The sequence below is a fragment of the Neofelis nebulosa genome, chromosome 17, assembly GCF_028018385.1.
Source record: "Neofelis nebulosa isolate mNeoNeb1 chromosome 17, mNeoNeb1.pri, whole genome shotgun sequence".
NCBI lineage: Eukaryota > Metazoa > Chordata > Mammalia > Carnivora > Felidae > Neofelis > Neofelis nebulosa.
The window spans coordinates 58185890-58205360 of NC_080798.1; the positions used below are offsets into that span (position 1 = coordinate 58185890).

The 19471-nt window shown below is 55.3% G+C and overlaps 1 protein-coding gene across 1 annotated transcript in view; it reads left to right on the forward strand.

Annotated features, from left to right (window-relative positions):
* Positions 1 to 19471, forward strand: part of CRISPLD2 (cysteine rich secretory protein LCCL domain containing 2) — a 58429-nt gene that overhangs the window by 23369 nt on the left and 15589 nt on the right. Inside the window, exons 6-13 of the mRNA XM_058708574.1 lie at positions 1116 to 1216; positions 5165 to 5308; positions 6828 to 6888; positions 9748 to 9814; positions 10252 to 10382; positions 12619 to 12662; positions 15059 to 15131; positions 16745 to 16820. Coding sequence (XP_058564557.1) covers positions 1116 to 1216; positions 5165 to 5308; positions 6828 to 6888; positions 9748 to 9814; positions 10252 to 10382; positions 12619 to 12662; positions 15059 to 15131; positions 16745 to 16820 — 697 coding nt within the window. The remainder of the gene's footprint in view (positions 1 to 1115; positions 1217 to 5164; positions 5309 to 6827; positions 6889 to 9747; positions 9815 to 10251; positions 10383 to 12618; positions 12663 to 15058; positions 15132 to 16744; positions 16821 to 19471) is intronic.

Consider the following 19471-nt stretch of genomic DNA (forward strand, 5'->3'; position numbering starts at 1 on the left):
ACTCACAGACGAGGGGGGCGCAAGATTTCCCCAGTTGGCTTTAACCCATGAAATTGCCCTAACTGGCTTTGCCGGTCATCTGGGACCGTCCGAGCAAATCGGAAGTGGGAATAGCTGTTGACCGGCCAACCAGTGGGGTGTGCCATGGCAATACTCTGGTTTTTTTCTTCTCTAAAAATATGCAGCGGACAGCATTCTAGCAAACGAAGTCACGCGAGACCTGGTTTTCGCATGTTTACGCTTCCCCTGCTGGGAAGGACCGCGTGGCACCTCTGTGTGGCAGCCCCCTTCTTCCTCACGCCATGCTGATACCGTCGGCGTGCCACTGGTCCCTTCACTCATTCACCCCCTTTGCCCCTCACATACGTGCCGAATCTCAGAGCACGACCTTCCCAGCGGAGAGCCCGCGGTTTGCGCGCTGGCCACGGGGCTGGCCTCCACCCTCGCACCGAGCCGCGCACACGGTGTGCCCTTGGCGCGTGCTTGCCCCGTGACCGAATGCAATACAAATGACCTCACTCATTTGGTTTGGGCCGGGAGTGGCCGTGAGGAGGCGGCATGGGGCGGGGGGTGGGGGGCAGCATCGCGAAGGTCGGGAAGAAAATAGCCACTCTGGGTGAAAGCATCTGGCACGCCCGTGCCGGCCGCGTCTCAGCAGCCCGCAGGCATGAGGGCCGGCCGATTATGTCATCGCTGGTCTTTTTTTTTTTTTTTTAAATAATTGAGAGACCTTTATTTTTAATATTCCGTGTTCATGATCTGTCACGTTAGGAAACCGATTCGGGGTCCTCGGTGCCCACTAGTATTAAGTGGGGGATCTCAGAAGCTTCCCAGCACCAAGGTGTTGGGGCCTGGGTAGGGGGTGGCCCGCGGTGTTCCGAGTCGTGTAGGGCAGGACACGGACAGGTGTGGGGCCGAAGGGGTATGTAGACGCACACACTGACGTCACAGAACACGACTGGGATTCTTCTAGAATTTTCTAGACTCTTTGCAGCTGCCCGGAAGCCTACGCCCTCCTTCCTCCCCCGGGCAGCCTGGGAGAGGGGAGAGGGGGGCGCCCCAGGCCCTGGGGTGGCGGGCCCCCCCCCCCGATGGTGTTTCTGGTCTGTCCACAGGGGGAACTGGATTGGAGAAGCCCCTTACAAAACCGGCCGGCCCTGCTCCGAGTGCCCGCCCAGCTACGGAGGCGGCTGCAGGAACAACTTGTGTTACCGAGGTAGGTCGTGACCCCTGGGAGCGCCTTTCTGCTCCCATCCGGGATACGACATGCAGACCTGGCCGGACGGAGGTCCAGCGGGGTCATTGCCACGAGCAGTGATGTGTGTCTTCCCAGGGGAATAGCTGATGCCACGGGGCTTACAGCGGGGTCATTGGCTGTCATCCGGCGGGGCCGGGGAAGACAGCCTCCTGAGCAGGTGGCCCCTGAGGAGGGAGATGCAGCCTCGGGGCGAGAATAGGAAGCAGAGAACACACTTGTGCCTGGAGCTGTGAGGACCGTGTGGTCATGAGCCCGGGAGAGAGAAAGGCTGCGAACTACGGTTTCTCCCGCTGGCCCGTCCCTCTTCTCTGTCTTCGGGGCTCCACACCCTTGTCTTTAGGGAAACCCCCCTGGGTGTCCCCGCTCGGAGTCCTGCACTCACGAGCCCCGCACACCGGCTTTGAGAATAGCCCGCCCGCCGCATTCCAGCAGTGGGACCCTGGGCAGGCTGCCTCCCCTCCCTGAGCCTCAGTCTCCCTGCCTGAAAGTGGGGGTCACGGCGGTACGAGAAAGCGGGCGGGGGCTGGCACTCGGGCCCGTCCGGCCTTCCCCGTGTCCCTGGCAGGCGGGGCCTGTGGCCGCACTCCAGTCACCCCAGCAGGGGTGAGTCCCCCGTCGGATCCCGAGGGCTGATTTGGGGAGCGTGAGGGAGGGACGCTCTTGGCCTCTTGGCTCTCCTGCTGTTCTTTGCGGAAACCTGATCTCATCACAGGGCTGTTCTCAGAGCACGTCCGAGAGGGGCGCCAGGGGCCCAAGCCACAGCCGCCTGGGCTGGGGGGGGGGGGGCATCTGTGCTGTCACTGGCGGTGCGTGCTCTGGCGTACCGCTGGCTTTCTTTGTGCCTCAGTTTCCCCAGCTGTAACAGCGACAGACTCCTTCTGTGGCGGTTTGCCGGGAGGAAGCAGAGAGAGGGACGGGAGCTCCTTCCCGCCAGCCGCCGGCACATGATGCTCGGCGAACGGGCCCTTTACCCCTCGGAGAAGTAGTGGGCAGGTGTGGTGGCACTCCCTACCTTGCGTGACCCGACCTGGCAGATACCTTCTCCTTCCTGGAGACACAGCTCTGGCGTCCCACCTCCTCCAGGGAGGCTTCCCTGATGACACAGGCAGTGCACCTGCTTCTGCAGTCTTACTGTACGGGGACCCCTCGTGAACCCTGGTCACCTGTTGTTACAGCTGCCCGTTCACCCTGGGGCCTCCAGGGTCCTGTAGCAGATGTGTTCTGAACACATATGTCCCCGGTACCCCCAGAGGGTCATTTTCAAAGAGCAAACGCACACAAAGGCACCTTAGATGCTCGGTTACCCACCCAATGAAGCCTTTGTACTCGTTTCTTTATTTTTGGTGGAAGACGCCCAACTTCCCTTGGCAGGACTCCCCGTTTCCACAGCCAACCACGCAGAAAGTCTCCTCTAAAGCAGCTTATCTGCGTAAGCTACTTAATAAGCATTTATTGAGGGTGCCTGGCAAGGCCTTGACCTATAATGGTAGATGGAGCGGGGATAAAGATAGACTGTGAGAGAAGTTTCCGCCCCTCCAGCCTGAAACCGGGACCCTGAGTGGCGACCAAGGACATGGGCTTCACGGAAGGACAGTGTGACCCTCAGCTGTGTGAGCTTGGGCGGGTAGCTTAGCCTCTCTGAGCCTCGGTTTTCCTGTCTGTGAAATGGGGCTGATCGTGCCTCCTCGGGAGACGGGACCGCACACCGAGGAAGGGCCGAGCCGGCGGGCGGTCACACGGTTTGTGTTCAGAAGACGTTAGCCGTGAGCTCTGTCCCTACCTACAGAGGAAGCTGCGGGAGGACGTAGGCCCAGCCGTGTGCCCTGAACCCCCAGGGCTGGACAGCGTGCACCGTAACCTTGCAGTGAACTTGGGCACGGAATTTCCCCAGTCCTGTGCTGCTGTACGCGGGGCACCTTAATTGGGATGTGCTCAAATACAGCCTCTCCTCTTTTCATGTGTGCGTCTGAGGGCGAGGACTGTCTGCCCATTTGCTTAAATAGTGAGGCCTCAAATGCTTCGGATGCTCTAGCGAACTATATTCGGCTGAATAAAGCCACGATTATGAGGTATAAAAATCCTACAGGCCAGTGGAAGAAACCCCGGCTCATTCCCGAGATAGCTCTGGCTTTCGGTTGAAGGGCCAACCTGAATAGCGACATTGACGGGAACTGCGGCCAGACGCAGAGGCAAACCCGGGGTCTTTGTAAAAAGCCGTCATAGCTTTTGGCTACAAGTGGCGAATTCCAGAATTCCCATCTTGAATGTCTCTGAACTCAGCCGGGACTTTCTTTCTTTCTTTCTTTTTTTTTTTTCTCTTTTTCCCCCCAAGAACGCAAGGACACACTTCTTCTAAGACTTAGCTCATCCTTCATTCAGCAGATTTTTTGGGCAAAATTGTGCTAAGAGCCGATGTCCGTTGTGGGGTGGGGGCGGAAACAGGCTGGCTCGCTCCTGGCCCCAGGGAGTTTCCAGGTGGTGGTGACATCGCACCTGTGAACAGAGCTCTGATTAGGATAGCACCCCAGCTCTGGACCTAAATCTGCACCCCCCCCCCCTTAAATCCAACCCGCTCTCCTCGCCTGAGGGACCGGCCAGGGAGACAGGTGCAGAGCACCCCAGCCTTGAAAAGCAGGGGACACTTTGCCCCTCGTTTGCACGCTTGTTTTGCTTAGCTCCGAGACACTTGGTTCCCCGTTTGGAGAAGAGAGGTCGCTGTTCCTCAGGAATGAGGCGAGGGGGTTCGTGAGCGCTCGCCAGGACTTGAATTTCAATCCGGTGCCACAGAGAGGCCGGGGAGGCCCCGAATGTCATCGTCCCTGGGCGGCAGGGGGTGGGGGGTGGCTCTAAGGCAGCAGTTTCCAGCTCCGGTCCACGGACGCCCCTGGGGGACGGGTGTGCGCGCTGTGAAGGTGGGAGGGCTTCCCCGGCAAAGGCACGCGCGCATCAGTCGGCCCTTGACCAGGCCGCTCGAGGAAATAAAGCTGGCAAGACTTTTCTGCGCCTCGGCTGGAGTTCACCGTCTGGGACCGTGGCACCGTGGCGGCCTGAGGGTGGTTCTGAGGAGTGGCTCGCAGTTGTCTTTCAGGATGCAACCTCGGAGGTGCACCTGATACTTAGGAGAAATGGAATTTGTGTGGCCAGTGAGCGTGTTTGAAAACTCGGGGGTCGTGGTCGAGGTTGGAGAAGCGACGGCAGCGGGGTGACGTAACTCTGCGTTTAACCCGGAGTTGGGCCAACTCAACCCAGCTTCGGCTTTGAATGTGAAAAAGCTGGCCGTGAGCGCCGGGCAGGGAAGCTTCGGTGCCCGAAAGCCCGGAAGCCGCGGTAGAGCAGGGACTCACAGGCGAGCTGAAGGGAGCAGATCCTGCCGGCGGCCGGGCACAGCGCGGTCCGAGGACAGCGACGCGGGGCCCCGTGCGCCACGGTGGGCGCACAGACGAGGAAGGCCCCTCCCCCAGGGAGAGCCCCGGGGGCCACAGGGAGCTCAGGGGAGACCGCGCCAGCTTGGGCTCGGACGGGGAGGCGGCCCCCCGGAGCCGCGCCCTCGGGCAGGTGGTGGCGAGCGGGAGGAGGTAGGACAAGGAGCCAGTGTGACCAACGGGTGCGGGCACTGGGGTTCGCACCTCTGGTCGGGGCTGCCCCCGGGTCCAAAGCAAACACGGCGAGCAGAGCGCCGGCCGCCTCGCCTGGGCGGGTGGGACGCCCCCTGGCCGGCTCGGTGCTGCCGTGGAACGTTCTCTCTGCTGCTGAAGTGAGTCTTTGTGAAAGCGAACCGCAAGCTCGTTCGGTTTCCCGGTTGCCGTTTCCGTGCGCGCCCCCCCCCCCACCCCCACCCCCCCCCGCAAAGTGCATTTTTGTGGCATCCTCCGTGTTGTCTGTCTCGCCCCCGCCCCCGCCGTGAAGAAGAGACTTTCGTCCCCAAACCCGAAACGGACGAGATGAACGAGGTGGAGGTGGCTCCCGTCCCGGAAGAGAAGCACGTCTGGGTCCAGCCGAGGGTGACCAGACCCACGAAGCCCAAGAAAGCGGCCGCGGTGAACTACATGAGTGAGTGGGGGCCGCCTCTGCGGGCGGGGGGGCGGGGGGGCGGGGGGGCCAGGAGGGGCACCGCCGGGCGGGGAGGGCTCCGAGCGGGCAGACAGTGGGGGACACAGGCCGGGTCTGGGTGCAAACGCGCCGCCCCGAGGCGTTTTCCAAAAAGGATACTTTTAAGTCATTTCCAAAGCAAGCGTTATGGGAGCGGCGCTTGGGGGGCCTTTCCCGCCAGGCAGGTATTTCGAGGTCAGGCCTTGCCCTTTCAGCGGGGGGCCCGGGCTGAAACTGGGTCCCCCTGGAGGCGCCGGCAGGGCGGGCATCCGGGCCCGGCTCTGGTGGCTCGGACCCTCGCTGGCCCCTTCGAGACTTGGTTTGCTCATCCATAAAAGGGGACAGTAAGGCCCATGTGGGGTTGCTTTGAGCATCCTTTGCAGTAATGGGGGCCACCCAGTGTCAGCTCTGAGGTCATCACCGCAGTGCCACCCGCGCTCCCCCCCCAAGGCTCCTGGAAGTCCCCAAATGCAGGGTATTGTCAGGCTTTCCCCTCTCCTGCCCCTCGATGCACTCAGCTCTCGAGTCTGCCCCCTCTCTGCCCTCACCTGCCCTGGCTGGAGCTCAGTGCTCCATTTCCCCAAGGTAGCGCCTTTCCTGAAGGTTCGGGGCTCTGGAGGGGTGTTTTCTCATGAGCACAACACAGGCCTGGGCCGTCCACTCATGGTTCTCTGCTTCCCCCTAAGCCGGTTCCATTAAGAAAATAATTTAACATTACAAAATAAATGTCTTTTTTTCTTTTAAATAAGAGAGACAAATCAACAAACAAGATTTTTTTAAATGTTTATCCGCTTTTGAGAGAGAGAGAGAGAGCGTGAGACCAGGAGAGGGGCAGAAAGAAAGGGAGAGACAGAGACAGAGAATCCCAAGCAGGCTCCACGCTGCCAGCGCAGGGCCTGACGTGGGGCTCGAAACTCACAAACCGTGAGATCGTGACCTGAGCCGAAATCAAGAGTCAGATGCTTAACCGACTGAGCCACCCGGGCGCCCAAATGATAAGTCTTTTTGACAAACTCTGACCCCACGCCAGGATTCTGACGTGTCCCTGTAAGACAGACAAGAAAGTAATGCTCGACAGAAGTTGTCTTGGCTGGAGAAGGCCTGTAAGTCCCACCCTCCAGAACCTTCTGGGGCTTCAGGGCGCTTGGTGCGTATCAGGCCCCCCCTCCAAAGCCACATGCACGTTCTCAGTTAACGCTGACAGAAACAGCACCCAAGGTCCTATCCCCACTATCCGTATGCGGACACACCCTCACGGAGGGGAAGGAACATATCCAAGGTCACACTGCTTCTCTAAAGGGGCAGGTCTGGGATTGGAACCTCACAGCTGAAGCATGCAGCCAGTGGGCACTGCTCCTGCTCAGGTTGTGGCACGGATTCCAGAATGTTCCAGAAAGTTCTTCGGAGTGGGGGGTGGTGTCTGTTAACTCAGACCAATCCCCCTGCTTCTGTGACGTGTATTTCCGCACTTCTCTCCTAGCCCAAGTTGTCAGCTGTGACACCAAGATGAAGGACAAGTGCAAAGGGTCCACGTGCAACAGGTAAGGCCCGGCTGCACCCCTCTCCAGCCGACGCCTGCACCCCCTTCGAAGCGTGTGCCGCGGTCACGGGCCACGTCGTGGTCAGTGCGTTGCCGGCCAGCCGGGCCGAGCTGGGTAGAGACTCGGGGGAAAATGCCCTCCTCTACTCTTAGCACAACGGTTGTGCCGGGTCGAGCGGGATGCTAGGCAGGCTCGTTCCCTGTCATAGGCTAGACCGGCCGTGGCGTCTCAGAGCTCCCTCCGACTGCCACCCTTTAGTGCCTGGACCCGAGCTTCTCGGCCTCGGCACTCCTGACGTTTAGGGCCAGATCATTCTCTGGGGCGGGGCTGTTCTGTGCACTGGAGGGCGTCGAGCAGCATCCTGGCCTCACCCCCCTGGATGCCAGGAGCACCCCCACCCCCAACTGGGATGCCTAAAAATGGCCCCAGAAACTGCCCCACGTTCCCTGAGGGCTAAAATCAGTTGATAGCCTTTGACCAAGGAGCTGGCCCAGGCTCCCACCGGGTGTCCTCCCACCTGGACGAATATTCCAGTGAAGTGTTTCACGTCTCATGGGGAGGACGGGCCCGAGTGACGGATGCTCTGGGTCCTTGGTCCAAAGCGAATCCCCAGGCTGTAGATGTGCCAGGAGCAGACCTCGTGCATGGCCGGGGCTCCATTCCACCTGCTGCGCGAAGGGGGTCTGGGGTGGCCCGGGTCCCGTGCAGAGCAGGGGAGGGCGGGGGCCGTGGGAGGACACGTGTGAGCCGGCGCTGTTGGCCGCGGGCAGATCCAGCTGCACGGCTGTGAAACCCGAGTCCGTGGTGGAGCCCCCCCCCGCCTCGTCCCCCTGTGGCTCCCGGCGACCGTTCCTCTGAACGCGAATCGTGCTGTTTAGTGCACACACCAGAAAGAGAAGGTAGCAGATCCTGCTTCGTACCCTGGCGACTCGGAATTCGGTGTGCCAGGAGGACGCTTTGCTCGGACTTCGGCAGGAGCGTTAGGAAGTGGCCCCGGGGCATCCCAGGGCGAGGTGGCTCGAGGGCCAGCAGGTGCCGAAGACGTCAAAGCAGTCGGGTTGTCGGCAGTGAGCAAATGCGGCAACCACGGGTGCCGGAATGACCCGGGCTCGGCGTGAGGGCACATTTGCGTGGCCCTGGGGCCCAGTAGTCCCTTCGCGGTGGCGTGCTTTTCTGTACCGCGAGCTCGTGAGGAGAACATCACACCAGAGTCGTCAGTGGGAAAAAAATGACGAGGCTGGAGAACATCCGTCAGATAGCCTCGAGAACGTTCCAGAGTCGGGGGTCGATGGGACCCTCTGCAAGCAGGGAGAAGGCAGGCGTCCGGCCACACGAAGGCCACTAGAGGCCTCTGATCAGGAACTACGACTCCCCCCACCTGCAAACACAAGAGCCTCCATGGTTCGCCTCCTGGAAGTCAGCCCATCCCCTGGCTCATCAGTTTTCTGTCCACGGTGCTTTTACAATCCTAGTATTGACCGGGCCTCCCCCCGCCTCCCCCGACTTTAAAAAGCATTCACGTGTATCGTCAGTAATTCAGGAAAACACCACCAGCACCAGAGTTTAGAGAAAAAACTAAAGATTCCCCACCTTTCCGCGATATCCGTAGAGATTTGATGTAGCTTCCCTTCCGGTCTTTTTTCTGGGCACCGGGGAGGCTCCCACAGTTAACGCCCCTCATGTGCTACTGTTTTCATTTAAGATTTTCCGAAGTCACATGTTTTCCAAAACCCTCATTTCTCGCGGATGCATCATACCCTAACCGCACAAAAATGTGTTAGGCCGTCCCTCCGATGGTGCCGGCTTCTTCCTGGTCTTTCAACGATTCCAGACCTTTGGTGCAGTATGGGGACCTGACTTTCCGACTTCTGGCCTGGGCTACGCGCTTACAAGGAAAACTTAAGAATTGAAGGATAGGCATTTTTAAGGCTTTCTGGAAAGGTGCATTTTCCTGGGCAAGAACACCATCGTTGAATTTTATCCTATCTAAAAAGAAAAAAATTTAAAAAAAAACCCTTGGAATCTGACACCTAGAAAGGGGCTTGTCCTTTCCATTTGCACCTTCTGTGATGACTGATGTTTGAGGATTTTGGTTTTGGTGCCTTTGAAACCACTTGGTGGTGAATTGTCCATCGGTTGGTGTCTCTGCCTTTGACATGAATCTTTTTATTATTTTTTTTAATGTTTTTTTTTTTTTTTTTAATTTTTTTTTTTTCAACGTTTTTTATTTTATTTTTGGGACAGAGAGACACAGAGCATGAACGGGGGAGGGTCAGAGAGAGAGGGAGACACAGAATCGGAAACAGGCTCCAGGCTCCGAGCCATCAGCTCAGAGCCTGACGCGGGGCTCGAACTCACGGACCGCGAGATCGTGACCTGGCTGAAGTCGGACGCTTAACCAACTGCGCCACCCAGGCGCCCCTAATGTTTATTTTTGAGAGAGAGAGAGACACAGTGTGAGCGGGGCAGGGGCAGAGAGAGAGGGAGACACAGACTCAGAAGCAGGCTCCAGGCTCCGAGCCGTCGGCACAGAGCCCGACGCGGGGCTCGAACCCAGGAACTGCGAGATCGTGACCTGAGCTGAAGTCGGACGCTTCATCGACGGAGCCACCCAGGCGCCCCCTCCCTATAGCATGAACGTTAAACACATGAAAACGAGGTCAAATTGAATCCACAATGGTGTTCCCGTGACTATGAACTTCACCTGGGCTGCCGTGACTCCCTTGAAAACATTCGGAGCCTGCTTCTCTCTGGTGTCCGTAATAGAACTTCCGGAGGAGAAGAACCCCGATGAATTCCCGGTGGGATTTCATCCACACACGTTCACCTGTGGGAATCATTTGCTTTCTTCTCCATCAGGTACCAGTGCCCAGCGGGCTGCCTGGGCAGCAAGGCGCAGGTGTTCGGAACTCTCTTTTACGAAAGCGTAAGTGGCCCGGGTGGGCTCCCAGCGCGTTTGGAACGGAGGTTGCGGGTTTGGGCCCGAGGAGACTTTTTTCCTTCCACCCCCTCCGTCCCAGAGCTGATCTGCGCCTGTCTCCGGGCTCATAGACTGGTAAAGCCACTTTTGGGACCCGGGGTGGACCCTCGTGAAGGTCAGTCTCCATGTTAGACCGAGCGTTAATATGCCTCACTGCGTGGGGGAGAAAGGGCCGTTTGTCCCTGTTCTCAGTTCGTAAAGCACCTCGGGTGGGTTTTCTCAGATAAGCAACCCCAGGAGCAAAGACGTGTTCTGGGGAAAGGCGGGAGTTAGGCCCGACGTTTTGGCTTTTTGTGGCTTGGGGACAAAACCTTGGGCATCTCTAAAGCAGACTGGACAAAGGTGAATTCAGACGAACTTACCGTCTCCCTTCCCGCCCCCAGTCGTCCAGCATATGCCGGGCCGCCATTCACTACGGGATCCTGGACGCCAAAGGTGGCCTGGTGGACGTCACCAGGAACGGGAAGGTCCCCTTCTTCGTCAGGTCTGAGAGAAACGGCGTGGAGTCTTTGAGGTAACTGTCCCGTGCTCCGGATTCCTTAACGCTTTTCTTTCTTTTTTTTTTTTTTTCCTGGTTATGAAAGTATTGTCGAAATTTTGAAAAGTACCGAACGATATGAAGACGCAGGGAAACAGACTGTCATGGTGAACTCGAACTTGAACGCCGTAGCTCAGACATCACCCCGTAGGCGGTTCACCACCTCTCACCCGCGTGGGTTTTTCTGGGCGTGTGTTTAAGTGTTTAATTCGGCTGAGTTTCAACTCCTGCTTTTCCTCCCATCCTTGGGTTTAGAGGCTGACTTGACAGACCTGGTGCCCCCGCCCCTGCTCTGTGACCTTGGGCGGGTGTCTTCATCCCTTCCGGTGACAGCGTCTCGCTGGGGAAACAGGGCCATGGTAGGACCCGGCTGGTCCACACGGGTGCAGGCAGCCAGTTTTTTTAAACGATGCAGCTCTCCCACGGTCGCTAGGAAAGATCTGTCGCCCCTGGAAAGGCCCCTTGCGCCCGGAAGTCCCCTCCCCCCCATCCAGGACACCTAGAGCCTGGCCCAGCAGGGACACCGGGGCCCCTGCCCCAGCTCCCTGCGTCCCTGGGCCACGGTGCCTCGCATCAAGAGAGCCTCCCTGCGTCAGGGCCCGTCCCGCCTCTGCAGCCCGCGTCACAGCGGCCAAAGTGCCTGTGTGTGTTCCAGGGGGTTAGACGCAGAACATTTCAAAAACCGCATGAGTCATTCCCCTTTGAAAGGTCTGGTTCTTCAAGAGGGCTCGCAAGTTTCCCTCTTCGCCTTAGCTGGGGTCTCAGGGGCCACGTCACCACGAGAGTGAGGGTGTCTAAACAGAAGCAGAGAGGGGCGCCTGGGTGGCGCAGTCGGTTAAGCGTCCGACTTCAGCCAGGTCACGATTTCGCGGTCTGTGAGTTCGAGCCCCGCGTCAGGCTCTGGGCCGATGGCTCGGAGCCTGGAGCCTGTTTCCGATTCTGTGTCTCCCTCTCTCTCTGCCCCTCCCCCGTTCATGCTCTGTCTCTCTCTGTCCCAAAAATAAATTAAAAAAAAAAAAAAAAAAAAAAAAAAACGTTGGAAAAAAATAAACAGAAGCAGAGAATGCGTTTGCGGAGGCCCGGTGACCTAACGCCGGCCTCCGCGCCAGGCTCAGCGGGGGCACCGAGGGCGCCGTGGGCCGGCCGGGTCCGGGCCCCGCGTGGCCCACATAGCTTGTCCCGGAGCCGCGTCGGGGCCCTCCCGGCGGCCAGCTTTGCGTCTGGAGGGCAGTTCTTTGCGTCCCAGGGAGTCTGCCAACCTCGACACAAAGTGAACGGAAGCTTTATTTTCTCCAACCTCTAACTGAAACATAGTTATTTCCTGCTGGCGGAGTGTTGGTCCCAAACGGGAGTAGGGGTGAGGCGTCTGCAAACGTCTGCCGTCACGACCCCGAAAAGACAGTGGTTGGAAGACAGTTTCTGCTTCGAGTGCATTTGCAAGGAGGCTCAGCTCTTACCCAAAGGCAGATTGCTTTTTTTCCCCATGTTTATTCATTTTTGAGGGAGAGCGTGAGCAGGGGAGGGGCAGAGAGAGAGAGTGGGGGACAGAGGATCCCACGCGGGCTTCCCGCTAACAGCAAGCGGGCCAGATGCAGGGGTTGAACCCACAGACCCCGAGATCATGACCTGAACTGAAGTCGAGGCTCAGCCGACCGAGCCACCCAGGGGCCCCACACATTCCTTTTGATGCTTTGGCAGTGATCCCCCCAGTAACTGATTTCCTGTTAACCTTTTAAGTTTACGGTCTGCATTTTATAAATTTTTTTTTTTTTTCAACGCTTTTTATTTATTTTTGGGACAGAGAGAGACAGAGCATGAATGGGGGAGGGGCAGAGAGAGAGGGACACACAGAATCGGAAACAGGCTCCAGGCTCCGAGCCATCAGCCCAGAGCCTGACGCGGGGCTCGAACTCACGGACCGCGAGATCGTGACCTGGCTGAAGTCGGACGCTTAACCGACTGCGCCACCCAGGCGCCCCTACGGTCTGCATTTTAAAGTCACCATTCTGAGCAGGACACCAGCCTGCCAGAGCGGCTCTTGCCACAAAGTAGGTTGACAAACCCCCCCTCGAGAATGGTCTAAGGGCTTTCCAGCTGATGGGAAACGAGTAGGGAAACACAGAGTTGAGTCCGAAATAAGACAAACGTGGGAGCAACCCTGCACGTTTAAAAACAATTCTGTTTGCATTGAACCTCCTGTTTTCTTCTCCAGCAAGTACAAGCCTTCCAGCTCGTTCATGGTGTCTAAAGTAAAAGGTAAGCTGGCCGGTCTTTTTAATTTTATTTTACTTTTAATGTTTATTTTGAGAAAGAGGGAGTGTATGAGGGGGGAAGGGTGGAAAGAGAGAGGGAGACCCGGAATCCGAAGCGGGCTCCAGGCTCCGAGCGGTCAGCGCGGAGCCCGACGCGGGGCTCGAACCCACGAACCGCGAGACCGTGACCTGAGCCCAAGTCGGACGCTCAACCGACTGAGCCACCCAGGCGCCCCCTGGCCAGTCTTTTTTTTTTTTTTTTTTTTTACGTGACCGTAATACGCAGGTGATCTTGGGTTTCCCTGGAGATGTCATTCTCCTGAGCTGTTGACTTAATGTGAATTCTGCCTCTTAACGCTGTGGTCCTCAGCGTCGTGAAGGGTTATTAAAGAGGTTCCTGACAATGCTGATTCTTCCACTAGTTTCTAAACGTATCTGCATCGGCCCTAAATCGCTAAACGGGTGACACAGGCCCGGGGGTTCCCAGCTGAATGTCACAGAAGTCCTAATGCCTGGGTCTGGAGCAGCCAATAGGTCATAGAAGGAGAGTCTGTTTCTGTTGGTTGGTGATGGTGGGTGGAGTATTGAGCCTTGTTCCTGGCTCCTCGGAAAACAGGTCTCAATAGTTTAGTAATGTCTGCCCTGAACGACAGAGGGGAAACTTGACGAAGCACGCAGCCCGTCCGTGCCCTCCCCGGCCTCGCTGTCTAATCCCTTCTACGGCGCGTTCGCTTGGCGGGGGAGGGCGTACCCCTGGGGGGGCGTCCTGCGGGCACGAGCGGAGCCGTGGGTTCTGGTTGTGCAGAAAGAGCGCTTGACTGGGACGGTCTCAGGGGAGGTGAGATGTAGGGGCGCCCCGCCCAGCACCTTCCTCGGGAAGCTGGCCCGACAGCCCCTTCCTTTGGGAAAGCAGTTCTTGGCTTGTCACGGGCCCTGGATGCGAGAATATCTCATTAGATGTCTTTATAAGAACACATAGCGGCTTTTCTCCTTCTTACAAAATAATGCCTATTCATTCCAGATAATTTAAAAATACAAAGGCGCATTAAAAAAAAAAAAAAAAAAAAGGATTTGACCAGACTCCACCACTTACAGATAATATTGTGAACGTTTTGGTGGATACTTCTGAAGGTGTTTTCCCTCCGATTACGAGTATATGCCCTGGTAATACATTGATACACTTTCAAAAAATTGAAACAGAATTACATGTTTGGTAACCTGATTTTTCTCTTCAAATAATACTGTTTCAGGAAGATACTTCTGTGCCTTTAAGTGGTGTTCTAACCCCAATTAAAAAAATATTTTAATTATTTTTTTAATGCTTTTATTTATTTTTGAGGCAGAGAGAGACAGAGCATGAGCAGGGGAGGGGCAGAGAGAGAGAGGGACACACAGAATCCAAAGCAGGCTCCAGGCTATGAGTTGTCGGCACAGAGCCCGACGCGGGGCTCGAACTCGCAGACCGCGAGATCATGACCTGAGCCGAAGTCGGACGCTTAACCGACTGAGCCACGCAGGCGCCCCATGAACCCAGTGTTAATGACCTCAACTGCCTGCCATGATACGGCGGCCCCTGGTGTAGTGAACCAGTCCCCTTTGTTGGATTGCTACATCGATCCCCGACCCACCCAAACGATAGGCTGGACCACGGGTTGGCGACCTACCAACCTCAGGGGCGAATCCTGCCTGCCCTCTGTCTTTGTAAATAAAGTTTTATTGGCACACAGCCACGCCCATTCGTTTACACGTCCTCTTGTCGCTGGTTTCTGCCATAACAGCAGAGTTGAGTGGTTGCAACGTAGTCCACAGGGCCCCCAAAGCCAGAAATATTTGCCCTCTGGCCCTTTCGGAAGAGTTAGCCGAGCCCCAGACTAGCTGAAGACACTCAGTCAGAGACTACAGGTGGGCGGTATCAGAGCCCCTTTTTGCCTCTGTTGTTTAAACCCACGTGACCTTGAAGATCGCTAGACTGGGAATCAGAAGCCTGGCCTCCCACCGTGTCCCGTGCAGACCCAGGGTTGTCTCTTGGCCTTTGGGCCTCTGTTTCCAACTCTGTATAATTGGAATAATACCTACCGTGAAGAGAAGGAAGGTGAACAGCTTCAGAATAGAAAAGCAAATGAAAGGTAACGTGGGTCCGACGGAGGAACGATCGAGGGTGGTCACACTCTTGTGCTGTAGCCACGCTCAGGCCACGGGGCTTCTCAGCCCTTGAGGGGCCCGAGGTGAGGTGCCAGCATTGCTGGGGCCGGGCACCTGTGGGCTTCCCATCCCACCTCTGTCCGAAGGCCCAGTGGGCCTCTTGGACCCGGTTGTCCAGCAGCCCATTTCATAGGCGGGTAGCCCGAGACCCCGGCTTGCGAGCGACCTGACCGTTTCCCATCGCGTTCCTGTCCCCAGTGCAGGACTTGGACTGTTACACCACCGTTGCTCAGCTCTGCCCGTTCGAGAAGCCGGGGACCCACTGCCCAAGGTGAGACTGTCTAGCGTCTGGTTTTGCCAACACAGGGGCCGAGAGAAGGCGGCGTCATGTTGCGTCGGGGGTCATCGCGTGGGGCTTCTTTCATTCTGTGTAATGCTTTCAAGACTCACCTGTGCTGCTGAGCACGTCGGTGGTTCCTTCTTCACGGTGGTTTCCACTCTTAGGACCTAGAGGTCCTAATAGGTCCTAATAGGACCACTATTCTTAGGACCACACTTAGGTTTTACGTGCGCTGCCTAAACCTTCTCCGGCTGATTTTTGGAGGGTGATGCTTCGTGGCAAAACGATGGGTTCCCGGTAACACTTCCTTCTGAAGCACCTGTTAGGTCCTCTCGGGAGCTGTGAACACTTCTCCCTCCGTGAGACGGACCTTAAAACTAACATGTGGAGACCCCCAAGGTGTGAGCAGGGAAGAACCCCAGGAGGCTGCTGGTGAGGGGCACACCCTGGACGGGGACCCCTCCCCCCACTCCTCCCCTCTGCTGTTCACGCTCCCCTCGGGGCCCTCTCGCTGGCCCCCGCTGGCCCTCCGCCGCGAAGCTGATCCCCTTTGAATGTTCCAAGAATCACGACCTTTTATTAACTATTAAATAGTAAACCCAAATATTAAAGAGAAGCACAAGGAAGTTATTTCGGAAAGAACAAATGAACAAAAAGAAAAGCTTGACACAGTACAGTATAGAAAACAGAGGTTTCTGGCCTGCCATTCTAGAGAAAGTCAGAAAGAATTTTCGTTCCCACATTCTGTTTTCTTTTTTTTCAATCTCACACGTATATGCTCTCGGTCCACTCCTGTCCCCTCCCTCCCACAGGACTGTTTTAACTTCCCAGTCCCTTTGTCTGCCTTTCTTGCCTCCCGGGATCCTGCCTGCCTTGGGGCCAGATGGCTTCCGGACGCCATCTTGGTTTCCTGGTCCCTGGGTTCCAGCAACATGGCATATACTGTTGTAGATAAAGGCAAAAAAAAAAAAAAAAAAAAACTTTTCTTAGGTGGGGCTCATGCTTTTCCCTGGTCTGAATCTCTCACACCAGCTGGGGCCCACCCATTTCCAGTTTGAGGTGCTCTCCTAATCCTCTAGGCCCACAGCAGGGATGTGGTTGACTGACACAGTGGTGATCTAACCTCTTCCGCCTCGGGTTATCAGCGCCCCCTCTCTGTAATAGTCTGACTCATTGAGGTGAGGGCCCTCCACCCTTTCCGCCCTCGTGCAGGGAAATGGCCTTTAAAAAAGTCTATTGAGTATAATCTCCGTGATGTACTCCCGGTATGAGTTGGCCAACCCCCGAGAATGGGAGGTACGACCTCCGACAAGCCCATATTCCCATCTCTCACATGTTTACTTTCTTTCACCTTGTTTCTGCGGGCCTCTTTTGGTACGGACTTTTAAAATTCCGTGTGCACGATTTAAGAAGAGGGAAGATATCTTTACCACCGCTAGGGTGCGAGAGGTATATCTTTTTTTTCTCAAAGAGTGTACACTAGGGTAGTTTCCTTTCCCATCCAAGTAGTTAACCCTTGACGCTCCAAGAGGGAAGGCCAGCCGCTTCTCGGGAACTGTTTTCTGCTGGCCGTGACCATCGCACAAACGTGTCTTGTTTTCCAGAGTTCATTGTCCGGCACACTGCAAAGACGAGCCGTCCTACTGGGCTCCCGTGTTTGGAACTAACATCTACGCAGACGTGAGTATGCTCGTGTTTTCAGGGACCACCTCTCGAAGCACGCTAAGCCCTCGGAAATCACGTTCCAAAGTCTGGATGCCAGAAACCCGAGATCTCATTCCTGTGTCTCTAGCTGACTTTAGACCACAGCATTTCTTTCTGCAACCGTTGCCCTCGTTTCCCGGTTCATAGCGACTACTTCCGCTCGTGTATGTTCACGAATACAGATGCAGGCGTACCTCGTCTTACGCACGTGTTTTCATAGTTCGGTCGATTGACTCCCGCTTCCCCGTTGATGTGCATTTGTAATGCACCGGCTTTCCTGTATCACGTACTTCGTTTCCGGATATTTAACACCTTTCCGGCTCTCCTGACGCATTAATAGAACTGGTCCACTCTCCTCACGGTATTTCTTTTTTTTTTTTTTTTTTTCAACGTTTTTTTTTTTTTTTTTTATTTATTTTTGGGACAGAGAGAGACAGAGCATGAACGGGGGAGGTGCAGAGAGAGAGGGAGACACAGAATCGGAAACAGGCTCCAGGCTCCGAGCCATCAGCCCAGAGCCTGACGCGGGGCTCGAACTCATGGACCGCGAGATCGTGACCTGGCTGAAGTCGGACGCTTAACCGACTGCGCCACCCAGGCGCCCCCCCTCACGGTATTTCTTTTTGGCTACGTACCCGCCTAGCCAAAAACACCGGAGGAAATACAAATGACACTAATTTACTACTTGCTGATGATCACTCTTATTACACCGGAGTCTGTTCTTCTGTATTTTCCTTACTGACTTTAACAAGGAAGCTTCAGCCTGAGTTTTCTTAGCGAATCCTCCGGAACGTAGTCTGTTCCCTCCAGTTGCCCGGGGTTGAGGGACATGGCGTCCCGAGAGATGGGAATGTGGTCACAGCCTTGCCCAATAGGCTGTGTGATCTTCTTGCCAAGTTGCTTACCTCTCTGTAGAAGGAGCCAGCTGGGATTTTTCTAGTCCAGGGAATCTTTGAGATCTAAAAATCTCATGATTAGATCAGCCTTGCTTATCCCCGGCTAACATTTTTACTCAACTTTTTTCCATTTTCATTTTAATTGTTCTCTCCCGCCCACCACCATTGTCTTTGCCTCCACCTGCTGATTTGTTCCAGATTCCTGTAAGTGTGAGGTCACGAAGTCCTGTAAGGTCAAACCAACCTTCATGGTTCACCCTTTTTTTTTTTCCTATCTTTTTGTCCTTTCCTCTTCAAATGAGTTTTTTTTTTTCTTCTCAGAAGCCATTAAGCCAAAACTGAGTTTTGAAAGTTTAATGAAGGAGTAAAATAATGTGTATCAATTGTTACAGTGAATGTTTGAGCCACAGTCTGCTATTAAAAGACAGAGACTTTGGTTTTAAAATGATTGAAAAGTAAAGGGATAGGGCCAAGTGATTCCAGCCAAATGCAGAGAAACAATGAAGCAGGAGTGACAATATTGCTGTCTGATACAGTGGAATTTAAGGTTAAACGTACTGAGTGGGACACCACAATTCATTGCACGGTGGCACAAAAGGTATAATTTATGAAGATCGGATTTATGAGATCAAATCTGTATGCGCCAAACAACATAGCAGCTGAACATATAAAGTTGTTTTTTGAAGGTTAGAACTGCAAGGAGAACTTGATGGAAATTAACACTATAAAGCTATCTTTTGTTGTTTTAGGTTCTTTAAAAACACCATTTCTAAGTATTGGTGTCCCCATCTTACAGGCTTACAGGCTTAGGTGTCCCCATCTTACAGGACAGCTTTAGGCTGTCCCCAAATCACACAGCTGACACAGGCCAAGGTGAGGTGCCAGGAAGGTCTTGCTTCAGGCTCTGTCCTTTCCCCACTCTCTTGTGCCTTGCTTGAATGCACCTGCACTCATAATTACACTGATGTGAACAGGCACGTGGGTGAAGAGCCCTATGGAGTGTTTACCTTGTTCACTAGGTTTTTGAGCTTTTGGAACAACCACAGTGCTCCAAACAGAGCTCGGCACATAAATGATTGTTCAGTGAATGTTTGTTGGAGGAATAAATAAGTGATGGTGTGGCATTAGTCGATGTTTAGATGTTAAGCTGTTCAGAAACTAAAAGAAGGAAAGAAAAAAGGGGGAAAGAGAGGAACAGGGTGGGGAGACGGGGAGAGGAGATTGGCCGAGTAAGGAGAGAAGAAAGAAAGCTCCATCCATTTTGGAGGTTCTTTGTTGGCCTCGGTTTCTAGGTCACTCTGTATTCTGGGAAATGATGATGCCTTTTTGGAACATGTCTGTTTAGCTAAGAGATTTATTTTGGGAGAGTTGTCTCCAGATCTTCGAAGGGCCTAATAGTGCCGCCGTTTCCGCCTGCTCGCCTCGCTTTGTGGTGAGCTGCAGGCAGGAGAGACATCGGGGTGTGGCCCAAAGAGCACAGTCCGGGTCAAGGTGCGAGTTTACGACTTGGTTGTGAGATGGCGGGCAAGCCTTTCCCCCACCCTGGACCTCAGTTTCTTATCTCTTCTCCCCGTCTCCCTCGGTGGCTGGATATGTCCTCACACTTGGGCACGCACGCATCAGAATTCCCCGGAGGGCTTGTGCAAACAGACTTCCGGGCCCTACCCCAGCGTTTCTGACTCCGAATCTGGCGGAGAGCCAGAGAATCTGCATTTTGAGTAACTTCCCAGA